General features: G+C 39.8%; 1 protein-coding gene across 3 annotated transcripts in view; it reads right to left on the bottom strand.

Moving 5' to 3' along the window:
* The window catches only part of ralgps2 (Ral GEF with PH domain and SH3 binding motif 2), a 413674-nt gene that overhangs the window by 214595 nt on the left and 177427 nt on the right, over positions 1–21652 (bottom strand). For 2 of the 3 annotated variants that reach the window (XM_067990772.1, XM_067990773.1), the window contains exon 7: positions 2248–2331. The exons of the other annotated variant lie outside the window; for it this stretch is intronic. In XM_067990772.1, coding sequence (XP_067846873.1) covers positions 2248–2331 — 84 coding nt within the window. The remainder of the gene's footprint in view (positions 1–2247; positions 2332–21652) is intronic. 3 annotated transcript variants of the gene reach the window in all.

The following is a 21652-nucleotide window of genomic DNA, read 5'->3' as shown; positions in this document are numbered from 1 at the left end:
GGTGGCCCAATCATGCAATCACAGGATGCAAGCTTTCCACATGTGATTTCTATTATAAAAGTAAGTAAAGGAATTTAAAGTGGAAAAAAAGTGGACCGAAAAGTGCGACAAAATGAGTGACAAGAAGAAGTATGGTTTTGTAGACAAGTAGTGTGCACAGACCTAAGGTTTTTAATAAGACACACAAAGGGAGATAGATAGTGAGGTACAGGTTCTATATGTGACAAATAGGGAAACATCATACAGGCTTTCCACAGCAAATTTCAAAATTGAATACAGGATATCTGCAGGGACTGGTCAAGGCGGATTGATCTAGAAACTAGTTAAGATAACGGGGTGATGTTCTGGTGCACAATGAATTGCACATTTTCAGGGATTTGGGAATTAGATGATGTGTGTCAAATTGCTCATTAGTATACCATGCTATGGTCCCCACATTTGTGTCTATGAACATACGTGACTGACAAGAGGGCCAAGCTCCATGGATGTGCTCATGGAATTTGTGCCATCTGCATACAACATCACATTTTGAAGTCCTACGAAGAGACAAGCCTGACAGTTTGATCAAAAAGTCCTGCTGCTCATTAAACTCTCTAAGAAACAAGCTCTTAAAAAAGTACATTAACCCATACTGAACTGATTCTATTTTTCTTATTTTCCCCCTCCAAGAATTGTGGTATTTCAGTATCTTCAAACTTCTACACATTATTTAAACTCTAAATAAATCTCACCCAATAGTTTTAATTTGTATGTATTGGTCTACCAGTGTATAACTTTCTATCTTTCAGAGGGGATGGGTTGTGATGGACATTCCAAGTGTGCTCCAGTAATCAATATACCATGATTACAGGTTAACTGTTCAATCTGGACACACGCACGAACACAGTACAACACCACACGTTGAAGTGCAGAGGAACTTGGTCTGCTATTGGAAATTCTCTCTCAGTCAGGGACACAAGAGAAAAATGTTGGGTAAAGCCTGAACTGTAACACATTAATCTCTTTGTCCTTCTTATTTGTAATTCGGAGAATTAACCATGAGCAATAGTTAACCTACTTCTGTCTTTTCATCTTTTCTAAGAGACCTTCATTTGTCAGTGAAAGATACAACTACCATACCAATGAATGCTGTAACTAAGCTCATTATAATAAGGTTTAAGACATTGCTCTGCCAAAACACCAGATGCAAGGATTTCTATGAAGTCTTAAGAAATATAAACTAGAGGGCACAATTCTAATAGAGGTACAGTAACAGAGAGATCTGGGGGTATATGTGCACAAATCATTGAAGGTTGCAGGTTGAGAAAGTGGTTAAAAAAGCATACGGAATCCTGGGCTTTATAAATAGAGGTAAAGGGTGCAAAAACAAAGAAGTCATAATGAACTTTTATAAAACACTGGTTCGACCACAACTGGAGTATTGTGTCTAGTTCTGGGCACCGTTCTTTAGGAAAAATGTGAAGGCCTTAGAGAGGGTGCAGAAGAGATTTGCTAGAATGATTCCAGGGATGAGGGACTTTAGTTACGTGGATAGACTGGAGAAGCTGGGGTTGTTCTCCTTGGAACAGAGAAGATTGAGAGGAGATCTGACAGAGGTATTTAAAATCATGAAGGGTCTAGACAGAGTAGAGAGAAACTGTTCGCATTGGTGGAAGGGTCAAGAACCAGAGGACATAGATTTAAGGTGATTGGCAAAAAAGCAAAGGTGACATGAGGAAAAACTTGTTTACACAGTGAGTGGTTAGGATCTGGAATGCACTACCAGTGGGGGTGGTGGAGGCAGATTCAATCATGGCTTTTAAAAGGGAACTGGATAAGTACTTGAAAGGAAAACATTTGCAGGGCTTCGGGGTTAGGGCGGGGGAGTGGGACTAGCTGGATTGCTCTTGCAGAGTGCCGGCGTGAACTCGACGGGCTGAAAGCCTCCTTCTGTGCTGTAACCTTTCTATGATTCTAGTAGCAGATATGCTTTAATTATTCTTAAAAGAAACAAAATATCATAGGATCAGCAGTAGTGCATTTTTGTTTTATCAATATATGCAACTGGTTGATGTATTTGGGGGAGGGAGAGGAGGTTTGGTATCAAAGAGAGCTGTAGATTTGGATAAATTTTAATAGATCACAGGTCCTCAACTTGTCTTTTTCCAGTCAATAAATTATTTTTTTTAAACCAGATTATCAAATGTGATCTACTTTACAAGCACTTGATCTTTCAGCACCTTTACTTAAGTCCTTGCTAATACTCACATGATTAAACCTTCTTGTGAAGGCTACGACATTTGGTGACGAACTGTGCTTTTCCTTTTTGTTCCAGCCACAACTTCCCAGCTCCTGGAAAACAGATATGTTGGACTTTCTTTTAAAAAAATATCAATTTATTTATAAACCAGTCCTTCCCAATTCCAAATATGGCTTTTATTCAGCAGATTCGAAATCCTAACATGCCCCTTACTGCCAACAGAGAATTAATTAAAACTTACAGAATATTTACAGCCGATGATTGGTCATAAAACTGTACTGTGCAGTAGATCCTTAAACTGTACCGAGGGACATTTGGTCCATTAAGCCTGCTGAGGTACAGTTAACTATGGCTCAATTCCCCAAGTAGAAACATTTGCATTTATAGCGAGTCACATCAAAGGTCTTAGAAATGTCACCAAGAGCTACACAAGAATTACTTTGCAATGTAATCACAGTTATAGCGTCAAATGCATCAGCCACTTTTCATACAACAGGGTCCTATAAGCAGCTGTAGGTCCTTGAACATGTCACCATCTTCAAGCTATATGCTCCATCTCTCCCACAACTGCTTGTTTGAATCCCTCTGATCTGATTTATACCCTGCCCACAGCATCAGGATTGCCTTGATCAAAGTCAACAATATCTTCTGATTGAGACTATGGTACTTTATTCCTCCTTAAGCTCTTTGCGGTGCTTGGCACAGTCAATTCATCCATCTTCCACCACTGCCACTCCTGTGATCCAGCTCAGTTGCATGGCTCTACTTCTACTCGTCCCAATGCTGGTAGTGCATCTCCAGCGATGTCTTCCCTTCCAGTTCCCACATTCCTGGCTGCTTCTTTATGCTGATGCAAGTTACACGCAATCTCTGCCACGAGCTGAACTTCAAATTCCATATCCTTTCCACTACAGATTACTTCCACCTCCACAATATTGACCACCTCAACCTTACCCCTACTACCAAAGAAAACTGCATCCACATTTTTGTCACCTCTATATTCGACTTCTCCAATGCTTTCCTTGTTGGCCTTCCAATCTCGACCTCCATAAACTTCAAATTATCCAAAACTCCCAGCACAAAGCCCTGCTTGCCCACCACCCTTGTCTGATCTACAGTGGCTTCTTATCCACCAACAAATGGAATTTAAAATCCTCATTGACAGATCACTCCATAGCCTCACCTCAACCCACCCCTGCAACCTTCTCCAGTCTTATATTCCCTCCTGACCTCTGATTCTTGCTTTCTGTGCATTCTCCCCTTGCTCTGCACTCCATCTTTAGTGGCAGAGCATTCAGCTGCCTTTGCCCTATTCTTCGGAACGCCCTCCCAAATAATTCCGCCTCTAACTTCCTCACCATCTTTTAAACCCTGCTCAAAACAAATCTCTTCAACCAAACTCTGCAATCTCTAATCCTTCCACAAAGTCTCAGCAACTGCCAGGGAGCAGAGCTTGAAACCACAACTTTCTGATTTAGAGGTAATAACAACTGGTGCAAGATGACAGTACCCCAGGTGTGGTCTCACCAAAGCCCTGTACAACTGCAGCAAGACTTCCTTACTCTTCCACTCCAACCCCCTTGCAATAAAGACCAACATGCCATTTGCCTTCCTAATTGCTTGCTGTACCTTCATGTTAACTTTGTGTTTCTTGTGCGAAGACACCCAAATCTCTCTCAACACCAACATTTAATAGTTGCTCACCATTTTAAAAAATATTCTGTGTTTCTATTCTTCCTACCTAAGTGAATAACCTCACACTTCCCCACATTATACTCCAGCTGCCACCTTCTTGCCCACTCACTTAACCTGTCTGTATCCTTTCGCAGGCTGTTTATGTCCTCCTCACAGCTTACTTTCCCACCAAGCTTTGTATCGATACATTACACTCGGCCCGTTCATCTAAGTCATTACAGTGGATGGCAAATAGCTGAGGCCCAAGCATTGATCCTTGCAGCACCCCACAAGTTACAGCCTGCTAACCTGAAAATGACCCGTTTATCCCTACTCTGTTTTCTGTCTGTTAACCAATCCTCTATCCATGCTAATATTACCCCCAACCCCATGAGCTCTTATCTTGAGTAACAATCTTTTATGTGAATGCCTTTTGGAAATACAAATATACTACATATATAATTACTATATATACAAAAGGTTGCCCTTTATCGAACCTGCTAGTTACATCCTCAAAAAACTCTAATAAATTTGTCAAACATGATTTCCATTCATAAAACCTGCCTAATCATATTATGATTTTCTAAGTGCCCTGTTACCACTTCCTTAATAATGGATTCCAGCATATTGTGTACTGTTTTGGTCTCCTAATTTAAGGAAGGATATACTTGCCTTGGAGGCAGTGCAACAAAAGTTCGCTAGATTGATTCCTGGGATGTCCTATGGGGAGAGATTGAGTAGAATGGGCCTATGCTCTCTGGAGTTTGGAAGAATGAGAGGAGATCTCAATGAAACATATAAGATTCTGAGGGGGTTGACAGGGTAGATGCTGAGAGATTGTTTCCCCTGGCAGGAGAGTCTAGAACTAGGGGGCATAGTCTCACGATAAGGGGTCAGCCATTTAAGACTGAGATGAGAAGGAATTTCTTCACTCAGAGGGTTGTGAATCTTTGGAATTCTCTACCCCAAAGGGCCGTGGATGCTGAGTCTTTGAATACATTCAAGGCTGAGATAGATAGATTTTTGGACTCTAGGGGAATCAAGGGATATGGGGATCGGGTGGGAAAATGGAGTTGAGGTCAAAAATCAGCCATGATCTTATCAAATGGAGGAGCATACTTGAGGGGCCGTATGGCATACTGCTGCTCCTATTTCTTATGTTCTTATGACAGTTAAGTATCCACTTGCATTTTATTGATTTTAATTGATTTTACAGCTATGGTCTTCTGAGGTAGTGCATACCAAATTCTCACAACCCTTTGGTCAAGAATTTTTTTTCCTGGAATTGTTTTTAACTGACTCAACTCAAGTTTTAAGATGATACGCCTTTGTTCTGAATTCCCTTACTAGAGGTAAGGGTCATTCCATCAATTCTCTTAATTATTTTAAACCCATTTTAACTGCATCCTCTTTACAGTAGAATAACTAAGTTTACTCAGTCTGTCAGCATAGCTAAGTCCCTTCATCTCAGGCATTATCCTCATGAATCACCAACTGGACTTGTTCCAAGGTCAGGATATCCTTCCTAAGGTAGACTGCCACAATCTGAACACAATTTTCCAAATGAGGTCTGAACAGCGCTCCATGTAACTACAATACGACAACCTTGTGCTTATATTCTATACCTCATAACAAAGCCCAGCATCCAATTAGTCTTCTTTGTGTTTTTAACTACTTATGCACCTGGGCCTCATTACCTAGTTCTTCACTTGCTTTTCTTAATTCCAGCTCTTACTACCTTTCACTTAATGTTAAACTTAATCTGCCTTTGCTCTCACCACTAAATTAATCTACGTTCTTTGTCAATTTTCTGCTCTCTTCTCAATAATTCACCACACCTCCAAATTTAGCACCATCTGCAAATTTGAAAATAATCCCCTTGATCCTCAAATCCACATCATTTATACAAAATCGATAATTTCACGATCCTGGGCACCCAGTTGGAAGCCATGCTCCTGTGGACTACGGGGCAGAGAATCGGGGTTACAACATTATAGCCTTATCGCAGATTTGCGCACTCTTTGTGTGCCTCTACCCAACATAATTAGACCGACAGAGTGAAAAGCTGTACTAAGCCCTATGAGATACCACTTGTCGCTGGTCACCAATGAAGGATATGCCCCTTTTATTCCAGTTCTTTGCATTCTACCTCTTAGTTCCCTATCCATACCGCAAGGCTGCTTCTACAATCTAGAAAGGTGATTAAGGGGGGGGGGGGGGGGGGGGAATATGGTATATATAAGGTAAACCAAGTTTATTACTTTAAAGTATGTCAAGAAAGTACAACCAGCGGACATAAATATAAATTAGCACGAAATAAATTTAACAGATATTAGGAAAAAGTCTTATCAAACAGTGAATAATTTACCAAGCAAGGTAATAGTGGCAAAACATTAGCAAAATACAATCGGACGGTATGATAGGAGAATTAATCTGCAGGACAAATGAGCTACTATGGGGTGAATAGCCTTGTTTCATTACTAACTTTTTCAAAAATATATACCATCTGGAATTCAGACGGCTGGAGCTTGAGGTAACTGCACAAAATTGTTTTCAGTTATGTGTGGGAGAATAAAATAAGCTTTTGAATAAAATAAATCGTGGTTTTTAGTATCCAATTTGTCTCTCTGGATCAACCACTCTAGCTCTGGAAACATTAAAAAAAATGTTGTTAGCAACTAAGAGCTTCCAAAGTTCAAGAAAAGGAATGGAACGGGATAAAAACACATTCCAGAGTTAAGCCATGATCCAAACTGGAACTAACATTACTTCTCAAAAGGAGAAAGGATGGGGAGTTGCTCCTCCTCAGCTGACAGCAATTACATTTCAGACTCCTCTCACATTTTCAGCCTATACTCCTTGAAACAACATTGAGGACACAATTTTCCCCTCGTGAAAAGCTGGTTTTCATTAGCCCAAAGCTGCCTACAGTTCTGACAAGAAAAATCCATGCAGGGCAGGTGTGAGCAATGGACTGACATCCGTAATGTGACAGCAACCCAACACCATGGAGCGCAGTTTCAAAAATAAAACACACACACGTATACACACATTGAAGTTTAAAATGGACACACCATCTGTCTATTCCTTCTGCAAGCAGGACATTAAATAGTTGCTACATAAGGACCCAAAGTGCATGTTCCTATTGAAACCTAAATTTAGATGTTCAAATACGGATGAGCAGAGAACACTGTGATAAACAAAAATATAAGAGTAATTACAACCACAAACCATTAAACTTGCGCTGACATCCAGGTTTGAGCATCCTAAATGCCATCTCTGTTATGAGATAGAACTAATAATAATTGTCACTAATTTGACAAGAGCCACTACTGATGGGTCCAAACCAGAATTTCAGATCAATTCAGATAAATGCTCCAAAGAGTTATGTGTGGCTGAGTTGCTACTCCAGTTTGTGTTCTGAGCAAAATCGTACATCACATTTTTAGTGCAGATATTATCTAGCACTTTTATCAGAATGTTGAAACTGCTCAATACTTATGGAGTGCAGTGATGTTCTGTAGGAAAACATGGCAGCCATTCTGCACCAGCAATCTCCTCTCAAAAGGCAGTAAGATGAATAGCCATTTTTTTCTGGTGGGATCGTTGAGGGAGCAACATTGACCAGGTCACAGAAATGGCTAATTCAAATGGTGGTATCTTTAACATCCACCTCGATAGACAGATGGGACCTCTATTTAACATCTCACCTGAAAGCCAACACTGCCAACAAGGCAACATTCCCATAGCACGGCACTGGAGTGTCTGTCTGCGCTCTATGTTCATGTTTTGATATGGAAATCAAACCGACATCCTTCTGAGCACTACCAATTGGGCCAAGCTGAAACACAACAAAGAACCTCCTGTGCTAACTTTACTGCCATTGTACCCACTAAAGTTTAGAAATTGACCTGTTTTGTGGTATAATGTGCAGTCTCTCAAAATATATAAAAGTTTTATAACTATTATTACTGGTCTTTTTTCAGAAACCCTTTTCTTCATTGCCATTGGAAGAATTCTGGTTTCTATTCCAAGTTTTTCTTTTGAAATCTGAAGTCTGGCTGGTCTAACAACTAGTCATTATCCAAAATAGTTTAGTTCCCCGCTCCCATATTTCAAAATTATTGCATTGAGAGTTTCCTGTCGTTCTATTGGCTAATACAGATTCCATGACCACTGTTCATTACTTCTCCTTCTCTTGTTTCTCCCCTTCCCCCAATAAATGGTATTTCTCACCTCCAATTTTCAACTTTTTTCCCCCCAACTGACCATTAAGTTCAGCTTGCTCGTTGTCTGCAAACACTCAAACCTCAGCCCCACCACTAAGCCCCAGTCATAGTTTCCAGTCTTTATTTATTGCTTTACTGCAATTATATTAATATTTTTCAGTTATACTGGTGGACTGTGGCAGGATTAACACAGTGTTCAAAGAATTAGTTTTCAATAAGAAAGTGTTCCAAGTGTAAATAAGTACTTCTTTCGAGTTTTGGGTAGCTGAACTCTGATAGTTACATAAAGAATTTATTTAAAAACTAAAAATTCCAAATACTTCAAATAATAAATAAGATTAAATTGCTCAGCATTTGATATGAATACCTGTTTCTGCTTAGCTGGATTCCTACCAACTACTGGACAATTAGTAAAATTGCACTAAACTGATGAAAGCCCACGGCACACAATTTCTAGAAGCAACATGCTAAATACAAAAACTACGGAATCACGGAAAAACTTTGGTATGCAAAGCAACAATATGCAATACTAAAATTAATATTCACAAACACACAGGTATATTATGTATGGTACATATTTACAAAAGTTTATATGTACACACACACAAATATAAATAACTGCTACATTTTTAACCTCCCAACCTCATTACATAGTGCAATCTCTTATTTTAATTGCTCCAGTTTTTTTAATCAATTTTTTTTGACTCCGGAGGTGGGGGGGAGGAGGGAGAGGAGGGAGGGCTGTTGGGGGGAAATGAACCCCAAGACACCAGGACTTCTCAGCAGCTGGGGATGGAAGGGAACAAGGTCAGGGTTACTGCTTTGGAACACTATCCAGTCACCAGAGATGAAAAGTATGCATGTCTTCATAGGTACCATGCAAACAGAGAACTACGGGCAGCGACGATATTGCCAATACTCATCGTCTTGGCTCAGATCGGTTATTTGGGTACGGTACCTGTGGGCTTCCGCCATACACGGAACTGGAGGACAGCATTAATCACTGCCTCAGGGGTATGCTTCATGCTTGGTTTTATTGCTCATAATTTAAACTTAATCATTCAATATTTTAAATTCCAGCATCAGCTGTTGATGGAAAGTTCTTCCACCTGAACAGAATGAACTATATTCAACTCCACTGATTCATGGCTTCCATGGGGGGGTAAAAGAAAGACTCACAGAATGCAACCCCAAAACATGGGTTAAAAGCTTCAGAAATGCATGCAATAGCACAAAATTTCCCTTATTTGGTGACTGTATATTAGTGGCCCTGACTATATTTAGCAAAATATTAAATTTAACAATGCACACTTTTACTGTACTAAAAAAACTTTGCACTAATAATGAAAAATTCCTTTAGAACACTAGAATGCTGTGGCACTGTGGAACTTATGGCTTTTAGGGATGTTATTAGTTCCTTTTTTTGTGATGGGAACGTTTTAAGAGATAGCGAAGTGCACAAAGCGTAAGTGTTTTATTTTATTGGTTGTTGCATGGTGAATGTGAAGTTCAAGCTAATCCAACATGTCAGGCATGAGTCGAGTGGAAAAGTTTTAATTATGATTTACCGTAGCATTGCATAAAGTAGTCTGGGATACAGACCCAAAAATGGAGTACTCAGGTTGGGGGCGGGGGGGGGGGGGGGGGGGAGGGGGGGAGAAAGAGAAGAAGTCCAGGGAGTGAAGCAGAGCAGTTGGGTAGGAAACGCAACATAGCATCAGTTGAATGAAGTGCAAGCTGGAGCAGATTGGGGCAAGAGATGAATCTTGCCTCCCCTCACCCTGTTGTAAAATGTAATGTTGTCCATTAGACACTACACTTTGGGAGTTATAATCCACAGAGTGCTTGCACAGAATGACAGTCAGTCAGGCATTTATTGAGATGTCGATGGCCTGGTTGAGCCTCTTCATTCAAGAAAGCTCAATGAAAAGTGTTGAGTGAACTCAGGTCCCAAGTGCCTAAAGAGGGCAATCCTCTGAAGGAAAACATAATGGAGATATTTCATAAGGAAAAAAGCAACTGTATAGCTAAGTTTCACAATTTTATTATAAATTATATATGTTGTGTAAATTAAATTAGATACCTTATTTGTTGCACTATGCTCGAATTACTGAGGCAAAAAGATAGCGAACGGCAACATTTAAAAAACATTCAGTGACTTTGTTAGTTCCTTTCTCTACGGTAATTACTTCACCGTTGGAGTTTGCTAACTGCTGATTCTTCACAGCAGGAAAGGGGGGAGGAGTGAGAGAAGGAGAATGGGAAGATGATGGGGGGGGGGGGGGGGGTGAGGTTGGAGAAGCGGGAGGCAGTGGAAGGAGATGCAGGGGAAGCAGTCGTGGGGCCGGAGGTAGAGTGGAGGGGGTTGGCAGGGAAAGGGGATCAAGAGAGTAGGGGGTGAGAGAGAGGCATGAAAGAGACAGAGGAAAGGGGAATTGGGGAGATTTATTTAAAATAAAAAGCCATCTTGCATCCATGAATTTCCCTCAATGCCCAATCAATAAGGCAATATCTGTTTAGGAGCAAATAATATAAAAGTAATACTCAGAAATCCTTAGATTTATGATTTCTGTACTATTTGCCGGAATCAAACACAGCTGCATCAAAAATGAAAATGCGGCTTAAAGCCGATTGCACCATCATGTTTGGAACCTATACATCCTGAAACTACAGATGAAGCTGAAGGTATACATTACAGTTGTGTTCACTTATGTGCAACTACAAAACCTGGACTTTTTATCATTGGCATGCTAAGCAGAGAGAAAGACTCCCCCAAAGACATGTACAATCACTCATGAGAATTAAGTGGCAAGACGGAGTGACGAAAACCAGAGTGTAGCAAACCAAAGTCCTGCTACATGCCAAAGTGACTTGCATGAAAGTCATACTTCTACAGACTACATGTTGCCTGCATGTCAGAAAAACGATTTCCCGAAGTGTTCTACATCCAGCAGATGATGAGGAAAAAGGTGGTGGGGGGGAGGGGGTAGAAAGAGGAAATGTTTCAAGGAAGTGCTTGGGACATCCTGAGGATATGAAAGGCACTGTTTAAACGCAAATTATTTTTGAAGTTGGTTCTGGAACAACATTCCAGAACCTGTTTGGAGGTTTGCATGGGTACACGACATAGACCACTGGTCTTCTCATACTAAAACATTACAATCTTGTTATCCTTGATTTTTCCCATTGTTGAGTGAAATTTACCATCAGCATTTAAATGTGCTTGCAAAGGCCATAGCAGTTTGTTCCCAGTTCACATCATGCTCCTCTTGTAAATCTTATATCTTATAAATTGTTTGTGCATTACAAGGGAATGTTAATAACTGTAATTACCCCTCTTCAGCCAAACGAGAGTCAAATCAGCATCTGCGGATAACCACGACATTTCCTTCCTGAGTCACAAGTACAGTTGTATATTTTCCATGCACTGCACAGGTTCGTTAAGTTCTGCTAAGTCAGGGAGACCCATTAAATTCAGCCAAGTCTTTGAATACTAATGTAGAAAACACCGAAATTGAAACATGAGTTTCACAATGTTCCCGACTTAATAGACTCCATGCGGCACGTGAAAAACGTACTGCTCTATTGATAACATGTAGCACTATAAAAGCCTAGTCCATGATGGCATCACTTAGTCTAAGAATTACGAAGCTAAAACAAGATATTATGGGGAACAAAAGATGTGGGAGGGAACATTGCTTTCATTCCCTATTTAATGGAAGCTGTTACATTATATAACCTGGTTCCCCTTGTGCTATTTCATGCTGTTTATACTATGGGGCCAATTCTTGCCACAAAATTACATTAGCAACTTTATTACTCTGGTCACAATGTGATAATTACATCACTAGCCTGTACTGGCGCACCTACAGCTCAGCCCGCCCGAGACCAGAATAATAGGAAGACCGAATGGCAAGTGTTGCTGGCAGCAGCCATTTATTTTCACAACCAGTCGCACTCTGCTGCCACGGGCAACCAACAAAACCAACTTTTGAGGTGAGTCTCAGTGTCCAGAGGCACATGCTTCACCTCACTTATACAACTCTCTGCCATTGAAGAAAACACCATATTATAAAATGAGCATTAGAGAAACAGGAGCTACGCTCTCTTTTGCTTCACAGCTGACCTTCAGTGCACACAGTCGCTGGTAGACTTAAAATAGTGTTAATTTGGCTCTGTTGGACTCTCACCTCTGAGTCAGAAGGCGATTGGTTGAAGTCCCATTCTAGGACTTGAACAAATAATCCAGGGCTGCAGTGAAGTGCAGTACTGAGTGCGTGCTACACTATCAGAAGTGCCGTTGTTCAGGCAAGACTTTAGGCCAAGTTCCAGTTGCCTGTTCCAGCAGTTCAAATGAGTGTGAAAGATCCCATAACACTACTTGATTAAAAGCAGGGAGTTCTCCCAGTGTCCCAGCCAACATTCCATCAAGCAACACTACCAGAAACAAAATAACTGATGATGCATCTCATTGCTGTTTCAGATCTTGCTGCATACAAAATAGCTGCACAGTGTAATTCATCCCACGCTGAGCACTTGGAACTTTTCAGAGACATAAGGCACTGCATAAGTGCAGTTCCTTCTTTTACCACTTTGGCAGGGAGTTACAATATGTGTGGAATCCTCCCAAAGAGACAAGCAGGTAAATCCTGGTGTATTACTCATATTCAGACTAACTATTTGCAGATGGTTGCAATCACTTTTCATACTGTTTTCATACTAAAACTTGGAGATATAAACTAACTTCAGTACACTGAATTGGTGAGGGGAAATTGAATGGACTTGCTCTGGTTACAATCCATGCTCTCAGTGGGGCAATTTAATAGTAGAAATTATGTTTAAGGCGAGGCAGCGGCAATTAGTGTTAGCACGCAAACATAGTGCCACACAGCAAGGACAAATGCAGATTTGACCTGGGCTTCACTCTGAATGATTGTCCTGTGGCAAGTTAGATGGTCACATTGGTCCGTTATGATGTGCTTGGAGCAGGATTCACATCTCTGGAAGTCAAGTGACAACAGTAAACCATCAAGTACTAGCATCTTAAAGCCAGTGTCAGTATCAACTAAAGCAGCAAATGATTCAATCAGATCCACCTCGAGGCTGGGCCTCAGCAAATATATTCTAAACTTGAAACAAATTCACATCTTGTCCAGAGCTGTAGCTTTAGTGATTTTGATTAGCATTTTTTTTAAAAAAAACAGAATGTCCAAAAAGGACTTCATTATAGCTCAATTTTGAAGAGTAAAAACACCTGGTGTGTGAACAAATAAGATTTTTAATGTGTGTATGTAAATTACATTCAAGACTGCTGCCAACTGAAATGAAAAAACTAAAATGCTCTTCAGAACAGGGGACTGGGTGGTGCAGTTCACCCTATCAGTACAGGGATCCAGGTCCAAAACTATTCCAAATTATAGATTGCAGAGTAAATAAGGAGAAACTATTTCCGGTGGCAGAAGGGTCAGTAACCAGAGGACACAGATTTACGGTAATTGGCAAAAGAACCAGAGACGACATGAGGGAAACATTTTTACGCAGCAAGTTATGATGATTTGGAATGCACTGCCTGAAAGGGTGTTGGAAGCAGATTCAATAATAACTTCCAAAAGGGAATTGGGTGAATACTTGAAGGGGAAAAACTTTCAGGGCCATGGGGAAAGGGCAGGGGAATGGGACTAATTGGATAGCTCTTTCCAAGAGCCGGCACAGGCACAATGGGCCGAATGGCCTCCTTCTGTGCTGTATCGTCCTATGATTCTATGGATGAAAGGCTCCTCTCTGCTGATGGTAAGGTCTCTGCAATTTGTCTCTCTCGTTCCTAGTGGGCATGGGTCCCCTACACAAAACTTCATCTAACATGGCAATGGGCATTAAACGTACAGAGAAGCTGCAAGATAGTTGGTGAGAGAACTGGACAACGTCACGCGGTCATAGCAAATGGTGTTCTTTTGAGACTGGAGTTCAGGCACAATATGTGACTTGAGACAAAAACGTAAAAGGTAACGAATAGTACCTGACTAAGATGATAACAAATGGTGCAAAACTTTTGAAGGCAAAGTTTCTGAAGATATTTGCTACCATTAAACGGCAGAGTATTCATTTGTACATGGAGATTTTAAGAAATGAAGAAATATCACACTGAAATCAAGAAGTTGAAAACCAATTTGTAAAAATTAGGTCAAGCAAAAGGTAAACAGAATGCCAAACCAGGTTCTGACAGAAACCTCGGGAGCCAAACAGCACAAACATCCCTGACCATAACAAATAAAACAACATCCTGTTTTAATTCAGAGCTGAGTCATTGACCGAAACTACTCTTTTTGAATAAGGGGGAAATAAAGGCAGTCCAGTTTGAACACAACGTTCGGAAAATGTCACATTGTAGGCATTATTCCCCGCTTAGTGGAAGATTCAAAGCAACCAATATAAATTGTGATGTGGGTATGCCGGTGATGGACTGGGGTTGACAAATGTAAGGAATCTTACAACACCAGGTTATAGTCCAACTGTTGGACTAGAAACCTGGTGTTGTAAGATTCCTTACAAATATAAATTGTGGTACACTTTTCAGACAATTAGGATATCACTATCCTAGATGTGCCAAACTACTTTTCTTAACTGTATATTTATTTTTATCAAGTTATACAAGGAAGAACTTGCATTACAAATATATCACCTTTCACATTCTCAGGACAGCCCAAAGCCCTTCGCAGTCAATGAACGGACACTGGGAAAATTAGTCAGCTCTTTTTCAAATAATGCCATTCGATCTTTTACATCCACCTGAACCAGTAGGTGGGGCATCAGTTTCACATTTTAACCAAAAGACAGCACCTCCGACAATGCATGACTTCTTTATTACTGCACTGAAGTGTCAGCCTGGATTGTGTGCTCAAATCCTGCAGCTGGCTTGAACTCATGACCTTCTGACTCAGAAGTGACAAAGTGAGCCAACTGGACAGTTAGATTAAATCAACCACCTTGATCTGTTTTCCAAGGTTTTTTGTGATAATAAAAGGCTATATCAATCGTAACATTCAAATTCCAAGCTTCAACACACAGGAATCAGAAATAATTACCACTTGGTTTATGGTTTTCAGACTGGTACTGTCTGTCCTGATTCACTTGGAAAAAGTACAAAATCACACGTCTCAGAGGATTAGCCTTTTTACAGAGAAAACACCAATATAGTTTGGTCCATGTACCTTGGAACCATGGATGTTGACGCTGAGCAGTCCATTCAATGCAGTCAGCCACGACAACTGAGCATACGGTCACAATCAACCCAGAATGTTTGTATTAGAAGGCAAAACTACCTCTTGATTGACCATGAATTTCTAGGAGACAAACAGTCTCAGGGCCCATTGTGGAAGAACAGTGAAAAGTGTTCATCTGGGACCAGGAACTTAACTGCTGCGACCAATCTTATGGTGCTGTTTAAAAATATTTTCTCAACTGAATGGAGCAACATGGTTGTGAAATAGTCTGTACTAACAACATTTATGTGCACAGAGCTCTGGAACCAGACATCTATGAAGAAAAGGTCCTGCAATGACTCAAGTTTCAAACTGTTGTCAACTTACAAGGAAGTTTGTCCATCCTCTCAGGAAGAAGCTCAGATGATCCGAATTGTTTAAATTGAAGGAATGCAAAGCCAGAAAGGTTGCAGCCATAGACAAGAACACAACAACTCTGCTTGCTGATAACAGGTTGAAACCCATGCAAAAAAAAACATGGTCTGAAGGTCCAAGGCTGATCTCCCAAGCGTATTATCTGATTATATGCACAAGAAAATTTCCTTCAGAATGAAGAGGTTCAATACCATGAAACCTGCTGTCCCACTAGAAATTACAAAGTTGCCGCAACAAACCCCAGGGTTTTCTGATTCCTTCCCCATGAGCAGGGCAATGAAAGACATCTGTACTTGTACTGCTCAAAAGATATCGTCCAGTACTCGGACTGTCCTGAAAAAGTCACTTCCTTAAATCTCAGGGATGTCCCCTCGAAATAGGAGTAACTGTCGTGAATAAGGTTGCACAAAGACTCAAATATATGTTTTGTTGAAGAAAGCTCCACTTAAAAAATTACAAGCAAATAAACTGCACTATGGCTTTTTAACATGAAGAAATGGAGACATCTCTGTCTTTGATCCTTTATTGAGTAATCTTAGCAGAGGCTGCATAATAATTTTCAACTTGAGTTTGTTTACATCAGATTCCTTTAATCCACCAGCCTGATCTTACTCCTGAATTGATTAACAGTAAACTCCAGCAGGGGTTGAAAGAGGACTGAAGAGTCCAATCAAAAATCATACTGAACATATAGCTGCTGTGGTTTAGAATGAAGCAAGTCTTGTCAAGTCGGTGGCAAATTTTGTGGCTGCTTAAGAAACAGAATCAACATTTTCCTTAGAAGAGTTTCAACGGCTTCCCAATCAACAACTTACCCCAGCATGTGCGAGAATCATGCTGAAGGGAGTTACTAAGTAAAATCAACTCAATCAGATCCAATGGACCAGCAACTTCCACCTCTGGAACCTGATAAACTCAAAAAGCCAATTGTAAAGTTATCAGTAGTCACCATGCCAGTACAGTCATTGAGGCAATTCTCAGTTGCAGATTGCTGGTAGAGTACAAAGCAACAATGACAATTAGCTTTGGTGTGAACAAGCGTTTGAGCAACTGGAAGCACATTTAGGTTAACAGCCATGGGTCTGAAGCTGGCAGAGGTTGTTTGAGCACCAGAGAAAATTGCATTGCCTTTTTCTCCACCTCCCTAGTCAAACACAGCCTGGAATTGGACCTGTGCTTAGGTATTTGGCAATTCCTTAGAACGCCCCTCACTGGGTATTTCACTTAGAATTTTATTTGGAGCCATATCTGCGCTTTGAGAAGCTAAAACGTCTCAAAGAGAAGTGAAAGTAACCATATGGATTTGAAGGATTTCTTTCTCATCAACATGGCGATTCTGATGAACCCTGCTACTGTGCTGGCACAAGCTGTGCAATTCTGGAAGTCACAGGTCATCAGTAAACTGTTCTTGGGTGCCAGTGAATGGATAGATTCTTTGCCAATAAGAATAGATTTTGAAACGCAGCATAAACAGAAGGACAAGTTAACCGGAATAGGCCGAGTGACTTGTGACTTGGCCCTCAACTAACCAACTTACAACGCGAGAGCAAGCAAATGGATCTGGGATCAGATGGCGAGAACTCAGCAAAGTAGAAAAACTAACTAAAAAATAAATTTCAGTGTCTAAGTTTACAAAAGCTTTGTAAGAAGGGATAGATAGTAATATAATAACTAATATGAAAGATCACCAAAAAACAGTAAAAACTTTGTGTCAGTTTTCCAACACCATGTGTAATGAATATATCAATATACTTATTCCAATGTAAAAGTACCAGCATACACTTGCAGCCCTTACCAATACATACATGTAGAACTCACTATTAAAAGCACAAAACATTATGACTTTTTTTAAGCTGAAAAAATACATTCATCTAAATTGACACGTCGACATCGTGCAGAGATTCCATAGAGGACCGTGGGGATTTAAAACGTAAAATCTTAAAAGAATCTGCAGCCCAATCTCATCTCAGTTTTTCAGCTCCAGGTCAAGTTTATAGAGCGGCCAAAAATCACATCATGATCCCTGGCCATTACATTGTGCTTTGTTCTTTACCAAGATAGTATTCAGTGGATAAATTCCAAGAGCTTCAGTTTAGCCACACTGATATGGTTCCAGGGTGGTAGCAATGTTGTCACATATGTCAGAATATAAACTAACAGAACGTCAATAACATACACTAAGAATTTAATTTTACTATTTATTGAGCAATATCAATCAGTATGACTATGGACGCTGAACTAAGGCCAAAAGCATAACATGATTAACATAAACAGATTTTGCAGCCTCCTCCAGATTTGTTTTACACCCAGACCCAGAAAACAAAACTACATGAACAGTAACATTTTTCAATAAACAGATTTCATCAGCACTGAAACATTACAATGCGGTGGGGGTCAACAACTCATAACTGATCTCTCCCTTGAACAACAGCAACTCCAGTTTAGTCCCAAACAATAAGGCAAGCAAACAAGCCTTGTTCCAAATCAGCCTTTAAAGACTGTATTTAGAACTTGTTCCACATACGACAATCTGCCAGAAGAGTTTCCTTTCAATCATATGATCTGCCCAAGAATCTGAGGGACACATGCACCTCTTCCTCTGTAGTGAAACACTTAGGTCTCACTTTCATATTAATAATAGGGTTCTATGGACTATTTCAATTTTATTGCTTCATATTTGCCCATCAACAGGAAAGTTGAGAAACAGGTAGCTAGTACTTCAACTTGAAGGATGCTAAATGATAAGCAAGTATTTTCCTGTTTTGTTCCTCAAAATGTCACATTATACATAATATATGCACAGCCGTACATAAAATATATATATTGATAGATTAAGCATAGGAATAATAAAAGCTTCATAATAAACACACTAACGATCATGTAGGTCGACTTGGCCGAGTGTAGTACACAATCCTGATAAGTCTGCTGATCTTCACCTCCTACAAATTCTTAATAAAAATCTAGTGTGATCATCCTGGTTCCAAAGTGCGATAGTGCACCTCTCATTAAGAGTTTTGTATTTCAGCCTCGGAGGTGCTGTCTGCACACAAATGAAGGGAGAGAATAATAATCAGATGGAAAGTAATCCTGGGCTCACGTGCCTCCTAGCAACTGTTATCGCAGCAGCTTGAGCAGAGGCCTGGAAGTCTGCCTTTCTGCTTTTAAGTTGAGCAGATGCCTAAAGTGGAGAAAATGACTTGCAAAATTGGAGTTTGGGGGGAGGGGGGTGGGGGGGGAATATATAAGTTGAAATCGTGCATCCACCTTTGTTTTACTTCAACTACTATATAACCAGTTGGATGGAATCTTGTAAAAGACCTATTAAGGAGCAGAAACATTTCCCAAGTTCCCCTGTAAACTCTTCTTATAATAAACAACAGTATTTTTTGTGAAAAACTGGATGAAATTAATTTGAAAAAAACTGAGTTAATTATTTTCAAATATTTCTAGCATGGCCCAATTGTCATATTTATCCAATAGAAAGGCTTACATTTTTTGACCTACAGATATGTACCTCTTCATCATCAGAAAAATGTCCTGAGAAGTACTTAACTGTTTGTCTAAATTCTGACACAGCAAGAATTATCACACAAGCCACAGTGTACCAAAACACAAAGTTGTGCACCAACCATTACTTCAGATCTGGACAAGTTCTAAGTGTTAAATTCAGAAAAAAAGTGAAATTATCCTTAGCTACAGAATGCAAGAAGCCCTGAATTAGCTAAAAATGGAGACTTTCAAAGCTACTAAGTAACATTAGAACGTCAGTATAAACCTGAGATTTATTATCCACCAGCTCTTTCAGTCAGCGAACATCCCTAAGATTTTACATCACCATTGGAAGTTATTCCTCAGTAATTTGCATCCAAACATAGTCCCGAAAAAGAATTGTCACAAATTTGTTTTTGGAGACAAATGAGCATCATCTTTTATTTTTAAAATGTAAATGGACAAAAAAATTCCCTTCTCCTCCTTCTCTCCTGAAGGCAGTTCATGCTGGTATAAAGTTTCAAGGGTGGCGTCAGGTTTTTCTCTCAAAGAATGGGCAACAAGATAAAATTTGCCAATAAAACTCAAGCTATATTATTCAGGATATTAAAACTCAGAACATTATAGCTGGAGTAAGAGATTCATCACTGATCAGTGGTTTGTGCTTTCAAAATGAAATTATTTTTTCAAATCATTGCAAAATCACACAAGTGTTAACCACATAAAAAGTTGAAAGTGCCAATTCTTAACCTTAAACTTTCAATCATAGTTTATGACTGGATTTATATTAACTTAAAATATATTACATCTCAAAAAAAGGCAAAATAATCACTGGCAGTGTTTTTAAAAAAAACACTTTGATGGGACTCAAACTGGCATTACAAATACAACCCCTTAGAAATGTGCAGGACAGACTTTAGAGTAACACATCCAAATGTTTTACTCTAAAGTCTGTAACAATTAAACACTGACATAAACCGATAACTATGAACTTGATTGAAGAAATCACCCTATGTACCTACAGAATACATAGTTGGGTCCAATGCTTTATGTAATGATGCTAATAACACAACTTCAAAAACTCAGTTAGACCTCCTCTGCTCTAGAGTTGTTCAGATAATGTCACTTGATTATATTCCATTAACCACCAGTTACCTGCATCCTCCCGTTAAAAGGCTTGCTATTGGTGATTTAGATATGGGATATATTTATGAATATATATATAAATTCTTGTGCAAAATGCCAAAGTTGTCTCAACTTAAATACTTACCACAATATCAGAATGGAGAAGAGATTTCACAATGTCCCAATGCATAAAGGCAGAAAGATGGCAAACACAACAGAATGTCACAAATTCAATTCTCTATATGCTAATTTAGCTGTTCTCAGCTAGAAAAGCAGTTGAAGCATGACAACTGGCCTCAGTCAAGGCTGGGTGGGGAGGAAGAGAGGGGGAATATCAGTCACGGTTCCTGAAACTGATAGCCATTTAGTGATCATTGCTAAAAACTGCGCTTGTGTGGGTGTCAGCTCAGAGCAGGATTAAGTTCAGCTGTGATGTGCTCAACGGTTAAAGAGCCTGATAATCAATGTCCAGACACTCTCAAAGAATGACCGCCGTGACTTCTTTTAATCTAATACTATGCAGTAGTGTTAGCACTGTGCCTGGTCTGAACTCTGTAGCCTGCCCGACAATGACTGGGGTGAGCATAAATAAATGGCATAATCTTGAATAACTCAAAACCAAAGGATTTCACCAATTTGAACGTGTCCTCATCCACTGGCAATCGCCAGGTGATCAAAAACTGATTTCAAAATATATAAAGAAAGGTTTTAAAAATTTGGGATGTTTTTGTTAGACGAGATTACGCGGAGCTAGTGATTGAAGCAGAGACCATAATCAGTTTTTAAGAACAGATTAGATTGTGGGTTGAAAACAATGGGCCTAAAGCAATATTGTAACAGGGATTAGGACTACCGCTTGCATGGAGGATATATGCCAACTGTGGTATGTTTCGTTGGGCCAAACGGCCAGTTTCCATGTTGCGATTTCTAAATAATTCTATGTAAGAACCACTAACTCTTGAGGCTGTCCAATTACTATGGTTTTTAGAGATTTACAACATAACCACACCTCCCTCTCCAATATTGAATGGTTCTGGCCTGAATGTTGATAACTCAGCATCAGGTCGAAAATATCAATCTTTCTCAACAGATTTTCAAAAGACATTCGATAAGGTGTTACACAAAAGGTTGTTACACAAGTTAAGGGCTCATGGGGTTGCGGGTAATATATTAGCATGGATAGAGGATTGGTTAACGGACAGGAAAGAGAGAGTAGGAACAAAATGACGGGTCATTTTCAGGTTTGCACTCTAAATTGTGGG

The sequence above is a fragment of the Heptranchias perlo genome, chromosome 9, assembly GCF_035084215.1.
Source record: "Heptranchias perlo isolate sHepPer1 chromosome 9, sHepPer1.hap1, whole genome shotgun sequence".
NCBI classification, from domain to species: domain Eukaryota; kingdom Metazoa; phylum Chordata; class Chondrichthyes; order Hexanchiformes; family Hexanchidae; genus Heptranchias; species Heptranchias perlo.
The sequence above is the reverse complement of the archived record's forward strand: the minus strand, read 5'-3'. Positions and strand labels throughout refer to the sequence as shown.